Below are 19,266 nucleotides of genomic sequence, written 5' to 3' on the forward strand. Positions count from 1 at the left end.
GTATCAGAGAGAAGCTTTTGATCCTCAGAGCTCTGATCTCAGACAGACACCTGCTCATCAGCTGTGGGGTTGAGCTGGGGGCCTGACGAGGGGTATCTGCTCTGGGAGAAAAACTGAGGCATGGAGAAGGGACAGGAGTCAATCTAAAGATGTAAGTAAAGCCCTGGCTGGTATGGCTCAGTGGATTGAGTGCCGGCCTGCAAACCAAAGGGTTGCCAGTTCTATTCCCAGTCAGGGCACATGCCTGGGTTGCGGACCAGGTCCCCAGTAGGGGGTATGCAAGAGGAAGCCACACATTAATGTTTCACTCCCTCTCTTTCTCCCTTATCCTCTGTCTAAACTAAAGAAATAAATTTAAAAAAAAAGATGTGAGGTAAGTCTGGGACCAGCCAGAAAGAAAGACAACTATCCAGGTCCCCTATCTAGGACAAGGGCCAGGTCAGCAGGGGTCAACCCACCAACCTCCCAATTCTCCAGGCTTCATTCAACTCCCTCGGCTGTGCTCCCCCAGCCCATCACGTGTGTCTTCTCTCCACAGCACAGAAGGGGCTGGGGGACACGGAGGCTGTGACAGTCTGACAAGGAGGCCAGAACAGAGCAGTCCCTTACCCCAGCCCACACATACACCGGCCACACCTCCAGCTTTAAGACTCCAGCTTTCCTGGGAACCTCTCCTCCCAGGGAGGCTGAAACAGGCCCTGGGGCAGTAGGTGGAGATTGGATCCCAGCCTTGAGGGGAGTGAAAAGGTTAACTTTTCCCAGGTCCACCCTGCCAGGCTACCAGCTCACCCCAGGGTGCTGTGAGTCCAGACTTGTCTCTGGTGTTCTCTCAATTTCAACTTCCCTCTCACTCCTCCTTCCATTTCCTTCAGGGAGACATTGAGAGGAAAATCTAGGGATCCCTGGCACCGGCTCTCTCTGGGGCATCATTTAATACTGCCAGTAATCACCACCTCCTGGTTTATTATTAGCTCTTTTTCCCTCATTGCTACCCTTGTCATTCCGGGATCAATTGCAGGCATTCTCTCTCTCTCTCTCTCTCTCTGTCAACAACAGAAAACAGGGTAGCAATAAAAGACACACACACAATGAATGGGAAGAGAAAAATGTTTCTCTCCTCTGTAGCTCCTGCCCCCAAACTCTCCGAGCCACTGGGAGGAAGGAAGCAGGAGGTAGGATGTAGCGGCAAGAGGTACAGAGAACTCTTCTGAACCAATAGAGCAATCACATATCAGCAAGCTCAGAAAAAGAGAATACTGGAGGGCAGTGAGGAAGGCAGGAACAATTAGAAATCAACAAATGTGAAAGACTCCTCTCCCAAACAAAATAGAGTTATCAGAGTGAGAACTAAAACACTTCTGCTTATTTAGGTGTTTAACACAAGGAGGGGACCAGTTCCAGTTATTTAATAAATAGTTCAAATATTATTAAATATAATAATATATTATATTAAATAGTTCCAGTTATTAAATAAATAGTTATTTAATAAATCGAAGGTTTTGAACTCTTCGACTTTGATGCCTTTTAGTGCTTCTGCCATTTTTTTGTTTTGCCTCTTCCATGTTGAAAAACGTTTCCCTTTGAGGATTTTTTTCACCCAGGGGAAACAAAAAAAAGTCACTCGAAAGATCCGGTGAATAGGGAGGATGGGGCACAGGGGTCATGCCATTTTTGGGTGAAAAACCGCTAAACACTCAGGGTGGTGTGGGTAGGTGAGCTCACCCATAATGAAATGGGCGAATGCTTTGAGTCTTCAAAAAAAAATTCACTGAGGCTGAATGCAGCCTCTCACAATGACATCAGCTGGTACACTGATAGGGATGTATTCCCTGATCACTCACCTAGTGGGGGAGCCTGTACTACAAGGGGCTCACCCCCAGGAGATAATTCCTGTTTGGGGGTTCCTCCTTGTGGGACCCCCAAATGCCAGACAGGAGAGGAGAGTGGAGGTCTTACTCCTAGTGACATGAGATCATGCTTTTGAAAGTGTTCTGTGAATTTCAGAATGCTCTACAAATGCAAGAAGTTGTGCCAGTCCTGGCATAGCCAGTTCGCAGGAGGAAGACCACAGGATGGGGTGGGGAGGGGGGCACTCAGACCTACCTGCTCCTATCACAGGGCCTTCGGCTTCACTGTCTTGAGATTACAATGATCACACGTTCGTGGACACTTCTGATTCCCAGTATCCACTGCTTCTGTCACGATTCAGGGATGTGAAAACGAGGTCCTTTCAAGTCATGCACAAGTGCCCTTCTGTGAACAGGTCCGTTTCAGCAGCTGCTGTGGGTGCTGGGTCAGCCCCTGCGAAGCCTGGGCTGTGCCCGTTTGCCCTGCGGTGTGAGGTGCCCCCATCTGATGCTCCTGCCCTCCCACCCCAGTCCCAGGTAAGAGGAGAAGTGTTGGGTCAGGAGCCCGGCACCCGGAGCATCCCTAGACCAAAGGCCAAGTTCAGCCTTCCACAGATGACCAGGGCAGTTAGAGATAAGGGTCACACTTTGAACTTCAAGCCAGACAGCCTCACCAGGGCCCTAGGGTCTCTAGGTCACGAGTTCCTTCTGTTGGCTGCCCCGCTGTCCTATCAGGTCAAATGAGGAAGACGTGGCAGCAGGAGGAGGAGGAACATCACTGGTCATTCCCCTCGCCGCAGCCCCCAGCACACCCAGCCCGGGATCTATGCCTCAGTACTCTGGCGCCTCCCGGGGGTCTGGCCGAGAGGGGCGGACGCGCGGCTCCAGCCCTTCCGCTTTTGCTGGGTGGGTGGTGAGCTCAGGTGTAAAGGAAAGAGGGGAACGGGAACTCGCGACGCGAGCTCTCCTTCCCGGGAGGGTGGTGGCCGCGTCTGGAGCAGGGACTCCTCAGGCCCCAAGGCTCCACGGGCGTCCTCACTGCGGCGCGGGTCGGTGCCCACGGTGAGGGGGCGGGGCCTCCCTGCGTCCCCGCCCCTCTCTCGCCACCTTCCCTCCCGCCCGGCCCTGCGCTGCGCTGCCCGGGTCCTACGGGCCGCTCGGTCCCAGACCCAGGCCGGGCAGCGGGGCTGGCATCGCTGGGCAAGCCGTCGGCAAGCGTGAGCCGGGTGGTCGGGGGCGGCAGCGTGGCTGGCTGGTGCCGGGACACCTGTACGCACAGGTAAGCGAACGGGGGCGGGGCGCGGGGGCGAGAGACGCTGGGAAGCCAGGTCGAAGATCAAAAAGGACCGTGGGTAGAAAGAGGGCGAGGGAAGACAGAGCCCCTGGAGGGAGAGGTGCTGGGAGAGGGCCTGGGAGACTGACTGCTTTTCTTCCCTGATCAAAAATCAGAGAAAAAGTGAGGGGAGGGCGGATCAGGGGTCGCAGGCCCATCTGGAGGGGAACAAGCAGCTACTTAAGAGGCTTCTTCTATTCAGGCCCTGCCCACTCAGAAGGTGGGTCCTCTACCCAGGTGGAGGGGGATGGGATGGAGCCCCCCACCCCACCTCCACGGAGCTGGCCCCAGAGACTGGGGAAGACCAAATGTAGCCCAAGACCACAGAGACCCTCCTTCAGCTTGGCTCAACTTGAATAAGGCCGTCGGCTTGACAGCCGTCCCTCCCTCATGTCCTTTGTCTGTAGTCAGGAGGGTCCGCAGGTAAGGGGTGGGCAAACTTTTCAGTACCGGGCCAGATAGGAAATGTTTTAGATGCTGGAGTGTATGCTTCGGCCCTCTGTGGGAATACCCGAAAGGCAGTAGCAGACGTCAGCAAACCAGGGGATGTGGCTGTGTGCCCATAAACTCTCTCTATGGATGCTGAAATGTGAGTTCTATATCATTTTTCTGTGGAATGAAATAGTATTCTTCTTTTGATTTTTTCAGCTATTTAAACGTGTAAAAAGCATTGTCAGCCTGCAGGCTGTACAAAAGCAGGTGGCAGGTCCAGGCAGCCCCCTGCCCTCTCCCCAGGACCCCCCTGCAGCTTTCCCCTGGGCTGCGTATGGGGAAAGAGAGGCTGGAACTAGGCGCCAAGGGAGTCCCCCACCTGGGGGCATCCAGGAACCTGGGGACTGGTCTATTGCCCTCGATCCCAGCTACTCTTAGGACTACAGCATCATCTGAGGCCAGTGTGGGGCTTATCTGCCAACTGTTCACACATGTGCTCCTTTGTGCTTCTTCCACCCCTACCAAGTCACAGACAGATGAGGCAACCATGCTCTCTCAACAAGCGACTGAGTCCCTAACTTTCCCCCTCCTCCCCTCTCCTCCCCTTCCACCTTGGTCTAGGGCCTAGTGCCAGCCACCTATCAAGGCTGGCCCTTCCATTCCTTCATTTTTCTCTTTGCAGCCTCAGGGGACCCCTTTTCTCCTGGACCTTGGAGCTATGAACATTTGGAGGTGACCTAGAAGAGAAGGGATGCAGGCTTTTGGTCCTCCATATGAGCTTCCCCTCCGAACACTTGGGGACTCCCACCTTGAGACTTATGGGGGCCAGCTTCGGGTCTCTGCCCAGAGTACTGCTGGCAGTCTCTATCCCCGAAGAGGCCTTATGCTGGTGAGTCCAGGCTGTGTCCCAAAGGTGACCTGGGTGGGGCAGGAGGGAGGACACCCAAGCTTTCGAGTCTCTGCCTTTTATAGGTTCGTGGGCTGCTCTATTCCTATCCTTCACCCTACCTTCTTTCCTGGGTTGGGAGAGAGAGGGAGGCCGTGCCGGGCCACGCTCCCAGGACTCCACACCCATCCCAGGCAGATGGGGCACTGGAGGCAGCGAGCCAGGAGAAGCCAGGCCCTCGGAGGAGGTGCTGTTAGACAGGTCTGAGGCAGGGAGCTGGGGAACTCCAGAGCTCCGCCGCCAAGCCTTGGGGATGGCCCCTCACTGCTCCCACCTCCATGTGGGAGGAGTCTGTGGGCTCTGAGTCAGGGCTGAAGGAAGAGCAAAGGTTCAGTGTCCCTGCTCTGAAAGTGGGGAGGGGCGTGGGGGCTCCCTGGGCTCCACCCTCCTGGCCCGCCTCCAGTGCTGACCAATGAAAGGGGCGTGGAGGCCAGCGGTCTTTCCCTCAGCCTCCAGGCTTCCCTCCACCTAGAGAACTTCCAGTTGGAGGTGTCCTCAGCCTCACTGGAGGAACGAACATTTGGTCGGAGGAGTCAGGAAGGACAGCTGAGGACTCTCCCGGACTGAGGGCAGAAAGGGAGAATAGGAAGTCTGTGGGGTAAATCAGGACACAGGCTGATCAAGGAATGTGACCAGGCCTGTCCAGGAGGAGACTTGTGGCCACAGCCTCAACCTCTCACACGGAAGGGTGGCTGCTCCCCATAGGATGGGACACAGGCTGCCTGTCCCGGGGGGTGCCGCACAAGTGTGTGCCCTCACCCCCACGGACATGGGGGTTTGTTTGCAAACCAAGGGAGCTGTGAGGAACCCAGACAGAGTGCGCAGCGGGCCCCATGCGTGCAAGCCTGTGGTACAGGGAGTGCACACGAGTGGGCGGGTGTGGGGGACACACTGCAGAGCCCAGGCGTGTGCGTACCTGTGCGCTGCTCTGCAGGAGGCCCCTCCTTCTGCCCCTGGGCCCACTTGAGGAGCCAGCTTGGCATGTCCCTGCCCAACCCATTTGGCCTCTCTGGCAGCAGCCACTGTGACTCAGGGCAGGAGCGGCTCACACCAAACTGGTTTGAGGGGAGAAGTGAGTCAGCTCAACTTACATGGGTGAGGGGTGCCATCTGGAGCGAAGACTGGCCCCCACTACCTCCGTGGGACTTGTGGGGGAATGGAGGCAACACCCTCAGGACTTGCTCTGCTCTTCCCTCAGGATCCCAGTCGCCTACACCTCCACGACCATGTCCCCTTTGTCAGGGGTTCTGGCCAGGCCCGTGCCCTGTCTCCCGGGAGGTTGCGAGAATCAGAGCCTGAGAAGAGGCATGGAGGCCATTTTGGGGCCGGCCCACCTCACTCCCCCAAACTCAAGGTAAGGGGCCCCTCTGCTCCCACCAGCAGGCTCACAACCTGAGCCGTGGTGTCCTCCACAGACCTCAGAGCCGAGAGCTCAGGCAGCCCCTCCAATAAGCCGCCTGGCTGTGTCTGGAGACCTTCTCAGGAAAACATCCCTAAGCCATGCTGCCTCATAAAAATGTCCACATTATGGGCAAATGTCAAGATGCTACCTGAGACCACTGGTTTCGTAAGTCCTGTTCTGGTCTCCACCTGAAGACCCTCCGAAGGGTTCTGTCTCAAAACACTCCTTGGAGGGCACCCTCCCAGTCAGGGAGCCCAGGCCAGACTCCTCCGCCCAGGACCTTTCTGCAGACCGCGATGCCTGTCCATCCACGTCCCAGTAACACGCTCACTCCCGTGATCCCAGCTGCAGGCTTCCATGTCCTCACGCACACTCAGTGCTCACACACACACACACACACACACACACGTGCAGTCCTCCCTGGGCCCGTTGGGCTGGGAGTCCAGGGCGTGGCCACAACTGATCCCCTTCTCAACTCTACCAGGAAGTCACGAAGGCCCACGAGCTGGAGATGAGGCTGTATACATTCAGCATGTTTGGGATGCCCCGCCTGCCCCCTGAGGATCGGCAGCACTGGGAGATAGGAAAGGGCAGTGACAGCAGCCTGGCCATCCAGAAGTCCTGGAAGGAGCTGGTGCCTGCGCACAAGGTGGGCCTGTAACACAGTCTGTCCCCGTGGGGTCACGGACACAAATACACACATCTCACCTCTGCCTCCTCCCAAGGGAAAGGCCTCAGGTCACGTGGGGAAAGCATTTGAAGACATTTTGCGCCAGGAAAATGCCATTGTCTTCGTGGCAGCAAACCTCACTGAGCCTCAGTCGCCTTACCTGTAAAGTGGGGATGACACCTATACACGGGAGGGTTGATTCGCAGATTGAAAAGTCATCTATGAAGTAGATCCAGTAGCATTTAATGAATGGTAGCTGCTCTTCTTGTTATTGTTCCCCAACTGAACCAGCCCCATCCCCACCCCAGGAGATGAGCCTGGAGCTTTGCCACCAGCAAGAAGCGCTCTGGGAGTTACTGACCACAGAGCTGATTTACATACAAAAGCTCAAGATCATGACCGATGTGAGTCTCCCTCAGACACAGCTGTGGCCCCATCCTCAGCCATATACCCATCTTCCCCAGGCCTCCCAGACCAGAGGACAGGGTTGCTGGGGGAGGGAGGGGCAAGACCCCAAGAGATTCCCCATGATCTGAGACCTTCCGGGATCTTGGGAGGGAGGTTAGCAGTACTGAAGTTGGGGGTGGTGCTACGTTAAAGGGCTAGGCTGAAAGGAAGAGGTCAGGCGCTGACACCCTCATCTCTCCACGCATCTAGCTTCTAGCGGCCGGTTTGCTGAACTTGCAGCGAGTAGGACTGCTGACAGACGTGAGTAGGAGCTCAGGAGGGAGCCTGGTACCTCCCAGGCTCTGAGCCCCAGGAGTGGGGGAGGAGGAGGAGGTTGGGGTAGGGTCCCAGAGAGCCCTCCAGGCTGCCCAGTCTGACTTTCTACTGCTCCATATTCTAGGACCCCACCTGCCCTCCTTACTCACCTTCTCACTCTAGACCCCAAGAAGGCCAAGGCTTGCACCCCACCCCCCACCATCCAAGCTTAGCAGTTCTTGCTTGGCCGAGGCCAATGCTCCCTAACAGTGACCTGCCAAGGCACGTTGCTAAATTCTGCTGCCTCCTCCAGGTGTCAGTCGAGACCCTGTTCGGAAATGTCCCCAGCCTGATTCGAGCCCACCAGAGCTTTTGGGAAGAGGTGCTGAAGCCTACTCTGGAGAAGACCCGGGCCTCGGGCCTGCCTCTGGACCCTGTCAGCATGCAGGATGGCTTCCTGGCGGTGAGGATGGCGAAGGGCTGGGGGAAGCAGGCCTGCAAGAGCCCGGGGGCCCCTGTCTGCAGGGCATGTCTGTACAGCTGGAATCCTTCTGTGGCTCGAGGGGGTCCAAGGGCATAGCCCGTACCCAAAAATACCTCCTGCCCTTCGCTCGACAAGTATGACCTCTGTTCCAGAGGCTCTTTGGGCTTCTAGAGGCCCTTACAGCATGGAAATGCAACTGTCTCAGAAGAGTTACACTAAGCTCTTATCAACTATAAGTTCTTACTTCTTAGCCAGACATCCATTGACAAACAGCTGGGAGCGAGAACAGGGCCTAGGGGAGGTGTCCCCTAGGGGATCAGGGAGGGAAAGTAAAAGGCCACGGAGGCCTGGGAGCACGGAGAAGCGGAACAAGAGAAAGCAGGAGATCCAGGACCTGACTTTCCTCCTCAGTTTTCTCTAGCCAGGAATACGTGGGCCTTGCAGAGTTGGAATGGGGTCAAAAGGTGGGGAGACAGTCTCCTGGGAGCCTTAGGTGGCCCCCTTCCGCAGGACAGGGCTTCTGGGCAAGCCTCAGCTCACCCCTTCTACCCCCCACCCCCCGACGGTGACATGGGATCTGCAGTGTCCTGAAATGCGCTGGCTGAATTATTGATGGCAGGAGCGCATTCAGAGAGCAGGGCATGGCGGGGGCTGTGGCCGGGAGCTCAGAGGGCAGCAGTAGGTCGACCTGTCAAGGCTTCAACTCCTCCTTGGAACCCAGAGGAGGGCTGGCAGTCATGGGAGGTAGGGATCGGCAGGAGCTAAGGGGCCTATGAGAGGCTGTCCCCATCACCCACCCCACCCCCACCCCTGCTCCCCGTGTTCTGCAGCCAAAGCCTGTATCTCATGACTTCTTCCCCTGCCTGCTCCCCGCCCCACCCATCTGTCCCTCCAGTTCAGCCAGCGGTTCCAGCCCTATGTCCAGTACTGCCTGAGAGTGAAGCGGACCATGGCTTATGCCCGGGAGCAGCAAGACAATAACCCTCTCTTCCGCACCTTCGTGCAGGTGGGAGAGGGGGTTCCAGGAAGGCAGACGGGAGGACCTAGACAACCAGGCCCCCTCCCTTCATGATCCCCAGGGGTTGGGAGACCATCACTAGGGTGAGGCAGGTGGGGGCTTGCAGACTGCTGACCCCTGCCCACCTCCCCTGGCAGTGGTGTGAGAAGCACAAGCGCTCGGGGAGGCAGATGCTGAGTGACTTACTCATCAAGCCCCACCAGCGCATCACCAAGTACCCCCTGCTGCTGCAGGCTGTGCTCAAGAGGAGCCCTGAGGCACGAGCCCGGGAGGCCCTGAAAGCCATGGTAGGGGGCCTGGCAGGGCCACATCCTTTGGAGTTGGGGGCTGGTATGTGGGAACTGCTGTCCAGGTACTCTTGGGGGTCTCCCTTCTTGCATGTATGTGAGACAGCGTGGCACCAACCAGCCAGCCTGAGTTCGGATGCTGTGGTTTTCATAGACTGGGTGGAATGCGCAGGGCGAGGCGCTGAGCTGCTCCTCCTTCCGCACCCCACCCTCACCTAGATTGCAGCTGTGGAGTCATTTCTGAGACACATCAACAAGCAAGTCCGCCAGGGTGAGGAGCAGGAGAGCTTGGTGGCTGCAGCCCAGCGCATTGGGCCCTACGAGGTGCTGGAGCCGTCCAGCGAGGAGATGGAGAAGGTGAGAGAGGGAAGGGGCTCAGAGAAAGCAAGGTCCCCGGGAAAATGGATGAATCGGAAGCCTGGAGGGAAGGGACAGAGGTGCCACAGAGGGGTGGTGAGGGTGGTGAGGGTCCCAGTGGTGAGGGTCCCAGGAGCAGGGTTCAAAAGAGTAGAAAGGAGGCACCGGCACTCTAAGCAGAGGACTGATGGGAAGAGACAGTGCTGGGGACAGAACGAAGAACCGCCTTGCCTGGGAGGTAGGCACGAGCCCTCCCAGGCCCCTGACCCTTTCCTCTCTGTGTCCCTCAGAACCTGCGTCCATTCTCCAACTTGGACCTGCTGTCCCCCATGCTGGGTGTTGCTCCTGAGCACACCAGGCAGCTGCTGCTGGAAGGACCCGTGAGAGTGAAGGAGGGGCGAGAAGGGAAGGTGAGGGAGCAGTGGGCAGGCGAAGAGGAGATGAGAGATGAACTGAAGAGAAGGGAGAGATGACGGGAGGCAGGACGGGAGGCAGATAAGCTGGAAGTGGGAGAAAGGTGTATGTGTGTGTCTGTGTGTGTCCACATTTGTGTATTTTGTGTGTGTGTCTGTGTCACTTCTATGTGTACTGGGCAGAGGACATGGTTCTGGCTAAAGCTCTGTTTGTATGGCCGAGTCAGACACTTTCCCTGCCTGTAAAGGGAGAGAAGGGACCAAGCTGACACCCACTCCAGCTCTCCACAGTTGTGCACTTGTCCCTGTGCATGTGTGCACCCACGCGTGCACACTTAGGTGTGAACCCCAGTCCCTGTCCCACCCTTCCCCCTGATCCAGTTGACCCTGCCTCTTTCTCCTATGCACGCCCCCAGCTGGACGCCTACCTGTTCCTCTTCTCTGACGTGCTCCTGGTGACCAAGCCCCAACGCAAGGCAGACAAAGCCAAGGTTATCCGCCCTCCCTTCATGCTGGAGAAGCTTGTGTGCCGACCACTCCGAGACCCTAGTACGTCTCTCCTGCCGGGACCTCGTTCTTCTCCTTTCCTCTTGGCAAGGGGAACGAGGAGTCGGGATGGGGATCCAAAACAGTCCAGCCCTTGAAGCAGACCTTCTCCTCCACCAGACAGCTTCCTGGCGATCCACCTTACTGACTTCCAGTGCGTCTCCAGTGCCCTCACTATGCACTGCCCCAGCGCTTCAGACCGTGCCCGGTGGCTAGAGAAGACCCAGCAGGCCCAGGTATGTGAGAGCCAGGAGTGGGAAGGAGTGGCCGGGCCCCTGGAGCTCAGAAACTGGAGCGCGGAGGGGAAGAGGAGGTAAGAGGCTGCAGTGTTTGCAGGCCCAAGCTGTCCTCAGGAGGGAGACACAGCCTGGACCATCCGTCCGTAAGAGCATGGAAGAGTGCCTTGAGCCTGCCCCAAGACAGCCCAAGACAGCATCCCCCCTAAAGGCCTCTGCACCCTGAATCAATTCATCTCTGAACTTCATCCTCCTTTCAACAGACATAAATGGGGCCCCTGCTGGCTGCAGGCACTAGCTAGGTGCTAGGGCATCAGAAAGGAGTAAAACATTCCTGTCCTCAGAGAATGTGCACTGCAGCCTAGCTAGACAAATTAGTGTAGGAACGCAGCAACCTGCACACCTAAGAACTTGGGCCAGAAGGGAATGATTCACTCTACCTGGTGGGTCGGTTAGGAAAGAGGCAGTCCAGAGGGCGGGTGTGCTGAGAAGCCTTTGCAGAGCAGCTTGAGCACCGTTGGGGACATGTAGGAGTATCTCAGGGTTGCAGGAAGGGAAGGAAAGGTATTTCAAATGGAGAAGCAGAATGTGTAAAGGTCAAAGATATGAAACGTGTGTGTGTGTGTGTGTGTGTGTGTGTGTGTGTGTGTGTGTGTGTGTTGGGAGACACACAGGTATCACTAGGACATAAAGCACAGGGCAGGTACAGAGGCAGAGAGGCTTGGGGGCAGGCACTGCCAGCGCCCAATGTGAGGAACTTGAACTTTGTCTTTCAGATGACAGGGAACCAGCAATGGTGTTAAGCAGGGAAGTGACGTGGGCAGATTTATGTGATTAATACTAGAGGAATTCAGTAGAGAGTCTAGTTGGAGCCATATTGACACCACAGACTGGGTGGCTTAAAGTAACAGAAACTCATTCATTCCCAGTTCTGGAGGCCAGAAGTTGGAAGTCAAGGTATCAGCCTGCCACCCTTCCTCTCCAAAGCTCTAAGGGGGAGTCCTTCCTTGCCTCTTCCAGCTACCAAGTGTTCCTTGGCTTCCCCTCCTCTGCCCCTGTCTTTTCACCATCACCGCATCCAAATTTCCCTCTCCTGTCTCTTAGGAAGACACTGGTTATTAGAGTTAGAGCCCACCCTAAATCCAGGATGATCTCACCTTGAGATCCTTAACTCAGGATCTTTGCACTCTCTTTCCAAATAAGGTCACAGTTATAGGTCCTGGGAGTTAGGACCTAGATTTATCTTTCTGGGGCCACTGTTCAACCCACTGCAGGAGCAGAATGGCCAGAGGAGAGTGGGGATTTGAGTTGGGCTTTTAAGGGGGAGAAGACTGTGAGCAGAAGAATCAAGGAGTAGTCAGGCTGGGTTTGTTTGGGGCAGTGACCTTGGCGGTCTGAATCTGGAGCAAGGGGCTTATGTGAGCTGGTGATGGAGAAGCAAGGCTCTCCAGGACCCCAAGTGCTGCAGTGTGGACTGGACGAAAACACTAGGCTGAACTGGATTGACAAGAGAAAGCCGCCATAGATTCTTGAGCAACGGAACGCCAAGATGAAATCAGTGTGTGTTGTCTTGAATTGTAAGGTGGCAGTGATAGGTGGGTGGAAGAGGGAGAGATTGGTGGCAGATTTACTGTACTACTTTGGGTGTGAAACATTGAGAGTTAGTGCCACAGCCTTAGGGATACCTTAAGGGAGGAAGGAAAGAAGGGAAGGAAGGAAGGAAGGAAGGAAGGAAGGAAGGAAGGAAGGAAGGAAGGAAGGAAGGAAGGAAGGAAGGAAGGAAGGAAAGAAGGAAGGAAGGAAGGAAGGAAGGAAGGGAAAATAGGAGTTAAAGGAGAGACAGCCCTGGCTGGTGTGGTTCAGTGGATTGAGCACCAGCCTGCAAACCTAAAGGCTGCTGGTCCAATTCCCAGTCAGGGCAAATGCCTGGGTTGCGGGCCAGGTCCCCACTTGGGGATGTATGAGAGGCAACCCATCTATTTATCTCTCACACAGTGATGTTTCTCTCCCTCTCTTTCTCCTTCCCCTCTCTCAAAAAAAAAAAGTAAATATATAAAAATCTTTAAATTAGGGAAACTGGTTAAAAGCTGTACCGAATGCATGAAAATCTAGGCTCAAGTACCAGTGTCACCTCTCACTGACTGGGCCATCTCGGGGGAGTTGCAAGGCCTCCCAGGCTTCCATTTCTTCACCTGCAAGTGGATATAAATAACGACAGCCCTTGCTTCAGAGGGATGATTCAAAGATCATTCAGATTAAGCACATAGCATGGTGCCAGCTCTAGGTAAAAGCTCCGGACACTTCCACAAAGAGAAAGGACGGTTTGCTTCCCGGAGCTCCTGTTTGAAAGGCTGCTTTGGCAGTGGTGCCCAGGACAGAAACCTGTTTGTTTAGCTGTTGTTTCCTGGGAGGTGTTGTTTCCTAGGGTAGCAATACTCAGTTTTAAACAGAAGCGCTTTGGAAATGCATCAGCGGGAGACAGCCAAGTGGAGGTATCTTGGAGGCTTGTGGAAATAATGGAGACACAGACCCGGAGTTCGGGTGAGAAATGAGGATAAACTATGAGAGTTACTAAGAAAATAAATCTTAAAAGTTCTTATTACAAGGGAAAAAACTGTGTAACAGCGTATGGCGAGGGACATTAACTAGACTTACTGTGGTGATCATTTCACAATACACAGATATATATATTGAATCCTTACCTTGTAAACCTGAAACTAACATAATGTTATATGTCAATTGTAAAGACAGAAGAGGCATTCTGAACAAGGAAAGAAATCTTTCCTTTCCTTGTACTATTTCTAAATAGTTGTACTATTTCTAAAAAGTACAACTTCGTTATTTTTAAAGTGTTTAAATCAAATTAGCATTCCTCATAAGGCTTGCTTTAATAAGTAGATAACGATGGTTCGTCACTAGCACATCAGTTGATTAGGGCTGAAACCTCTGAGGACATGTGAGGAGTCTGTTCTTTAAACAACTTTAAGCATTCATTCACTCTCCTCTCTCTGATATCCTATCATAACGTGAACAGCCCATTTGAGAAACAGAAAACCCAGAGCTTAGTCTCTGTGTAAATAATGTATCAAAAATTTTGAATGAGGAAAGCAAAAAAAGAAATATAAGGCTTTTGCTGTTAAAAAAAAATGAATGAATTAGGGGTGAAAGGCAGAACCTCAAGATAGTGCGTCCTCTGCCGCTTCCTTAAATACCCACACAGGAAGGTGCCTGTTGCCAGGAAGGCAGAGGCGGGGACAGGGGCGAAGGTGGGGAGGTTTTCCCGGTGAGAGTGGTCTCCATCGGGCCTGCTCAGGCCCCTCACAGTCTCTGTGTGACAGGGGCCTTCCCTGTGCGCCACCTTCCCCAGCACAAACACCGTGTCCACACGGCCGGCCGCACTGGCTGACAGCTGACACCACGCCGGCGGCGGTTAGTTGAGGTGTGCTGACGGCTGGGTGGGAATGGGGCAGAGGCCAAACCGGAGACAAGCCCCGCCTCCCAGGGCAGGAGGTGGGGGGTCCTTACCAGCAGGCGGCCTCTTTTCCTTACCACTCCCACCATCAGAACTCTCTCCTTTCCCTTTGGTTCTGGGTCGCAGGGCGACGCCGGACCCCCTTCTTCTTTTACATCCCCCCAGGGGACCACTAAAAATTGGTGGTCCTTTATTATGCAAAATCATTTAGCCCCCGGAAGTCTCACTCCTAGCTAATAGAGAAAAGGAGGCCACTTCTGATGCGCAAAGCTGCGGGGTCAACCTTTGCAAACAAAGAACTGAAGCTTTGAAATTAGCTTGCCCTGCGAGTGTCTCACTCCGGGTCCTTAGAGAATCCCTCTCTCCATCACCACCAGTCTGTGCAAACTGCAGAGGGCAGTGGGGCATCTCCTGGGCCAGACACAGCACCCCCCCCCCCCGGGGGTCAGATGACTTGTTCTCCCCCTCACAGAAATGGAGATGATTTACCCCTGGTGGGTCTACCCGCCCTGGCTTACGCTTTTAGAGAAAAGGAGCTTCTCAAGGGAAGAGAGACTTGAACCTTGGGAAATGCCCATATTTAGAGAATGAGGAGAGGAAAAGACACCAGGGACAGGAACAGAAAGAGCTGTTAGAGATGAAGGCCAAGAAATGAAAGGAGGGGAGGAACCGGGCTCTGAGGACTCTGAGCCCAGCTCTGGTTATCTGTTGTTGGAAGATTACTTCGTGTCTCCAAGCTCAGTCCCCATCTGGGGAATTGCACTGATAAAGAGAACTGTCATGCAAGATAGTTTAGAGAATTATGTTTGCAAACTGTTTGGCCCAGGCCCAGCACTTAATGGGCGCTCCATAAATGTTTGTTATTGGTCATTGTGTGGTCAGCGGTGCCCGGGGCCTGGATGCTGACTGGGCAAGGGCCTCATCGTCTGGAGGACTTTGAAAGGAATGCTGGCAAACCCAGGGGCAGCGGGAGAGGAGGCTTTTCCTCTCAGGGCTTCAGTGTCATGTCCCACCCCCCCAACCCCCGCAAAGGAAAGGAAGGAGAGTTGAGTCTAGGGAGCCCTCCCTCCTCCCCCCTCCCCGCTTTGTGGGGGTGTCACCTTCTGGCTCTGGCACCAGTCTCCTCTTCCTTTCCCACCCTGCCCCCAACTCATTTCTCCTCTCATCCACGCTGAACAAACCCTTCCTGGGCTGCTGGAGAGGTATGGGGGTGGCTGGGGGGCCCTTCAAACAGTCCCAGCCCCTCTGCACGGGAGATCCCTGCCTCCCGATTCTTCCTAGGGCAGGGCCAGAGGCAAGTTTAGTGGAGATGCTGGTACTGGATGTTCCTTGCAGACACCCCCTCCAGCCCTTTTCTTCCACATACTATCTCTATTCTGAACATCCCAAACGCAAAATTGAACTTGGGTCTTGTAGAGCCAAAGGGCCTGGCATCTCAGCAGGACAAGCAGGCTGCTCTGGTCCCTTCCGAGCCCCAAGGATGGCCCCTCCCACACTCCACACAACGGGGAGGTGCGGTCTGGGGACAGGGAGAGGTCCCAGGCCTTGGCTTGGTGTTGGTTTCCTTCCCCCAGGCACCACCATCCCGTGCTCTGGCCAACAGACCAAATCTTGTGAGACTGCTAAGAATCCTGGCAATGGTTTCTCACTCGTGAGACTGAGTACTGGCAAGCCAGGGCAAGGAGAAGTGGAAAGAGAAGCCCAGGTCACTGATGTCATTTTCCTCTCCCTGTCCACCATTTCTCTAACATGTCTTTTACTGACCCGGCTACCCACTGTGTTTCTGGAGGAACTTGAGGAAGGTCCAGATGCCCAAAAGTTGCTGGTTCAGATGCGTGTGGCGGGAAGATATTCAAAATGCTTAGCAACCAGTGCAGCATGGGCATAGGCCAGACAGGGTGGGGCATTGGAAGAGGGGTTTTCGAGGTCTCCTGCTGTGCCTGGTGTTATCCCTCCAGCTGCTGGGTCTGGGGGGGCAGGGTCGTCCCAAGGAAGGGAGGCGGGAGGCTCAGACAGCAGCCCTTTGCTTACCAGCATATGCTGACCAGCATAGAAGTACTTCAGTATTTTCACAACAGGTCCATCTAGTGAGTACTGAGCTCGGTGCTGCCTGCAGTGGCCACCACTCCCCGCTCCGCCAGGCCTCTGCCTTCCCTCCTCCTCCCGCAGCCAGTGAGCACTGCCCTTGCATAACCACCTACGCACCCTTTCAGGCTGCCCTGCAAACTGCACAGCTACTGCTCTGGGACTCACAGGGAAAGGCCCAGATCCTCACCTGCGTGAGGATCTACCTGTGTGACCTTGAGCAAGTGCCTTCAGCTTTCCAAGTCTTGTTTTCTCATCTGTGAAATGGGCTACTGCCCGTGCCTTCACCCTGCAGAGTGATGACGTGTCTCGAAGGACTGTGTGCCCGTGGAGGTGCTCTGCAAACCACTTCTCAGAGGTCACTATTTTATTCTGATGACATCTCTATGGAAACACGGAGGAAGACAGAAAATAAAATGAATCCTCTCTCCAAACTTTTTGAGACACAGTCTTGCTTTCATCTCTGAAGGACAGCCGAGTGTTCAGCACAGGACAAAGCCTGCCCCAACCCACCACTTTCGTCACAGGAGGAAGAGTCACCTGAGAACTCAGGACTTATACCACCATCACCACCAATCATGGAGGACTTCCTAAAGGAGGGGGCAGACCAGCTAGACAGAGGGCTTGCCAAGGAGGTCACGAGAAGCAGGAAGAACTGTGCATGGAGGAAAGGGGGCCTTCCGCTCAGCCCACCCACCCCCAGGACCAGCTCAAGAGTTCAAATCCTGGCTCTATCCCACTTTCTTACAGCAAGATCTTGGCAGTTACTAACCTCACTCTCTATTTCTCAGTAGCAGAGTAGGAGAAGGAATAAGTATGGGGTTAAATGAGATAGTGTATATGAAGCACTTGGCCTGGTACCTGGCATACAGCAAGTGTGCAATAACTGAGGATCTTACCTTCCCACCCCAGGCCACCCTGCAAAAGCTGAAGGCAGAAGAATACGTCCAACAGAAGAGGGAGCTCCTGGCCCTCTACAGGGACAGGGACCAGGAGTCTCTGGGCAACAGGCCCTCTACACCTTCCCCAGAGGGCTCTCAGAGCAGTGTGGAGGGGAGGTAAGACCCACCAGCACCGTGAGCTCTCCCACAGTAAGTGGGCTGCAGGCAGGGAGGGAGAGAAGAGGAACCCACAAGGCTGAAATGTGGTACGATAGCACTTGGGGGGATTAGTAGATTGAGGAACCCATGCCACAGGTGGAGAGCAGAGTGGCGCCAGCTGTTCTAGGGGCCTCTGAGACAGCCGAGGTCAGCCCGCCCAGGGTCAGCACCAGCGGAAAGAAAGGCCCGGACTCCCCGAGAGGGGCAGGCTCCTCAGGCTGGGAATGGAGAATGAAGGCCGGTCCAGATTTGCAGACCGTCAGAGCTGCAGGGACCGGCTTAGTCCAAATCCCCAGAGGGTGAGAGGTTCATCCTGAACAGGCAGAGCTGTCCAATAGCATGGTTAAGTAGGGGGAAAACATCCATCAGTGGGAGGGACCTCCGGAGCCCCCTCCGAAAATACCTGAGTGTTTACTGCACACAAAGGCCCAGACCAGGTGGCTGAAATGGCTTACAGGGGCTTACAGTCCGACCAGAGAGATGATAAAAACAGTCAGTGCAGTGTAAAGGTGATGTCAACTTAAGTTTGGAGCAGCCGTTTCTGAATGAGGTGATCAAAGGATACTTCCTGGGCTTGAACTTGACCGCTTAGCACCTGACTCTGACCCTTCATTAATTTGTAGGACTCTTGAGTTCTCTACAGTCATCCCCCATCTGGTGGTGACAGAAGACTCGGATGAAGACAGTCCTGCGGCACCAGATGACACCTCAGACTCTGGCTACAACACTCTGACTCCTGTCTCTTCCAAGGGGTCTCACTCCCCGCTGAGCCGGCTACGGCCGTGGGCCCTTCGGCGGCGCCCTTACCACACCTTCTCCGCCCTGGACCTCCGGGAGGTTACTTGGCGCCCCCAGCCTTCTGACCCCCAAGCTCCCCAGCGCCGAAGCACACCTGCACTGCCAGGGGAGGCTATCCGAAGAGGAAGCAGTCTTCCCCGGGGAGAGCCACCAGCCTGGTCTGAGGAAGATGATGGGACTTCAGTGGGAGGGAACGTGGTCGTGGAAACCTTGCACAGGGCCCAACTTCGTGGGCAGCTCCCACACTCCCCCACCCACGCTGACTCTGCTGGGGAAAGCCCCTGGGCATCCTCAGAGGATGAGGAAGAGGGGCCCCTCTTCCTAGGACACTGCCGGACCCCCTCCCCTCGCCCCCTCAAGGCTGAGGACATGCTCAGAGAGATCCGGGAGGAGCTGGCCAGCCAAAGGATTGAGGGCTTCTCAGAACCTAGGGACAGCAGGCCTCAGAAGCTGACTCGGGTTCAACTGCAGAGGATGCGAGGGCCCCACATCGTACAGCTGGACACCCCGCTGTCCACATCGTAAGTGCTGACAGGAAGGTGGTGTGGGAAGGAGCGGAGGGGAAGGCCAGTGTGGAGTAGGAGGGGGCGTCCGAGTAGGAGGTTGGTGGGGAGGGGTCGGTATAGGAGGAGGGCAGTGCCAGAGCAAAGGCCATGGCGGGGAAGGGCCCTCAACTCCAGTTTTCACCCCACGTCTGCCTTTTCCTAACACCCACCTCCTTCCTTTTCAGAGAGGTGTGAGGAACATTCAGGACTTTGGACATTGCTCCCTGAGGAAATCCCCCAAGAGTGCTGGCCACCACCCCCACCCCGGGACTCCACCTCAAGGTCCACACTCCCCATGAAGCCTGGTTCAGGGTTCCCTGTGCTTCCTGCTCTGAAAACTCTGGGGATCAAAGCTGTGCATTTGTGTCCCAGAGACACCCAAGCCCCACATAAAGTTGTGCATAAAAATGACTGCCCGGTCAGCGCCAGGTGAGGGTGGGAAAAACCTGGGGCGTGAGTAGCAGAGTGAGCACAGGCCGCTCCTCTGGCAGGTGGCAGGACGGTGGTGGGGAATCTGGCCCAAGCTCAGGACTTTTCACAATCCCCCCTGCTGCTGATGGACCCAGGTCTCTGCCCCAGGCTCCCGCCCACCA

General features: G+C 55.3%; 1 protein-coding gene across 2 annotated transcripts; it reads left to right on the forward strand.

The window, feature by feature from the left end:
- The first annotated feature begins 2,968 nt into the window (after positions 1-2,968).
- PLEKHG6 (pleckstrin homology and RhoGEF domain containing G6) lies at positions 2,969-19,084 on the forward strand. Of its 2 annotated transcripts, XM_037160207.2 has the most exons (16): positions 2,969-3,126; positions 4,295-4,501; positions 5,757-5,912; positions 6,445-6,609; positions 6,939-7,034; positions 7,288-7,338; positions 7,646-7,795; positions 8,712-8,822; positions 8,972-9,121; positions 9,341-9,478; positions 9,769-9,888; positions 10,308-10,440; positions 10,558-10,673; positions 17,143-17,288; positions 17,954-18,649; positions 18,859-19,084. In XM_037160207.2, exons 2-16 carry the CDS (start codon positions 4,364-4,366, stop codon positions 18,866-18,868), a joined length of 2,376 nt encoding a protein of 791 aa, XP_037016102.2. In that variant the 5' UTR covers positions 2,969-3,126; positions 4,295-4,363; the 3' UTR covers positions 18,869-19,084. The 2 variants fall into 2 exon arrangements, with proteins under 2 accessions (XP_037016102.2, XP_037016104.2); XM_037160209.2 differs by lacking the exons at positions 17,143-17,288; positions 18,859-19,084 and having other exon boundaries at positions 17,954-18,046.
- The last annotated feature ends 182 nt before the right edge of the window (positions 19,085-19,266 follow it).

Source organism: Artibeus jamaicensis, unplaced genomic scaffold, assembly GCF_021234435.1.
Source record: "Artibeus jamaicensis isolate MK-2021 breed Jamaican fruit bat unplaced genomic scaffold, CSHL_Jam_final contig_233, whole genome shotgun sequence".
NCBI lineage: Eukaryota > Metazoa > Chordata > Mammalia > Chiroptera > Phyllostomidae > Artibeus > Artibeus jamaicensis.

What these genes read in the sequence shown, in the direction of transcription:
- PLEKHG6 (XM_037160207.2), top strand. Translation starts at nt 4,364, where the DNA reads ATGCAGGCTTTTGGTCCTCCATATGAGCTTCCCCTCCGAACACTTGGG. An exon ending in CTCACTCCCCCAAACTCAAG is followed by an intron (nt 5,913 to 6,444) that starts GTAAGGGGCCCC and finishes CAACTCTACCAG; the next exon opens with GAAGTCACGAAGGCCCACGA. An exon ending in AGAAGACCCAGCAGGCCCAG is followed by an intron (nt 10,674 to 17,142) that starts GTATGTGAGAGC and finishes TTCCCACCCCAG; the next exon opens with GCCACCCTGCAAAAGCTGAA.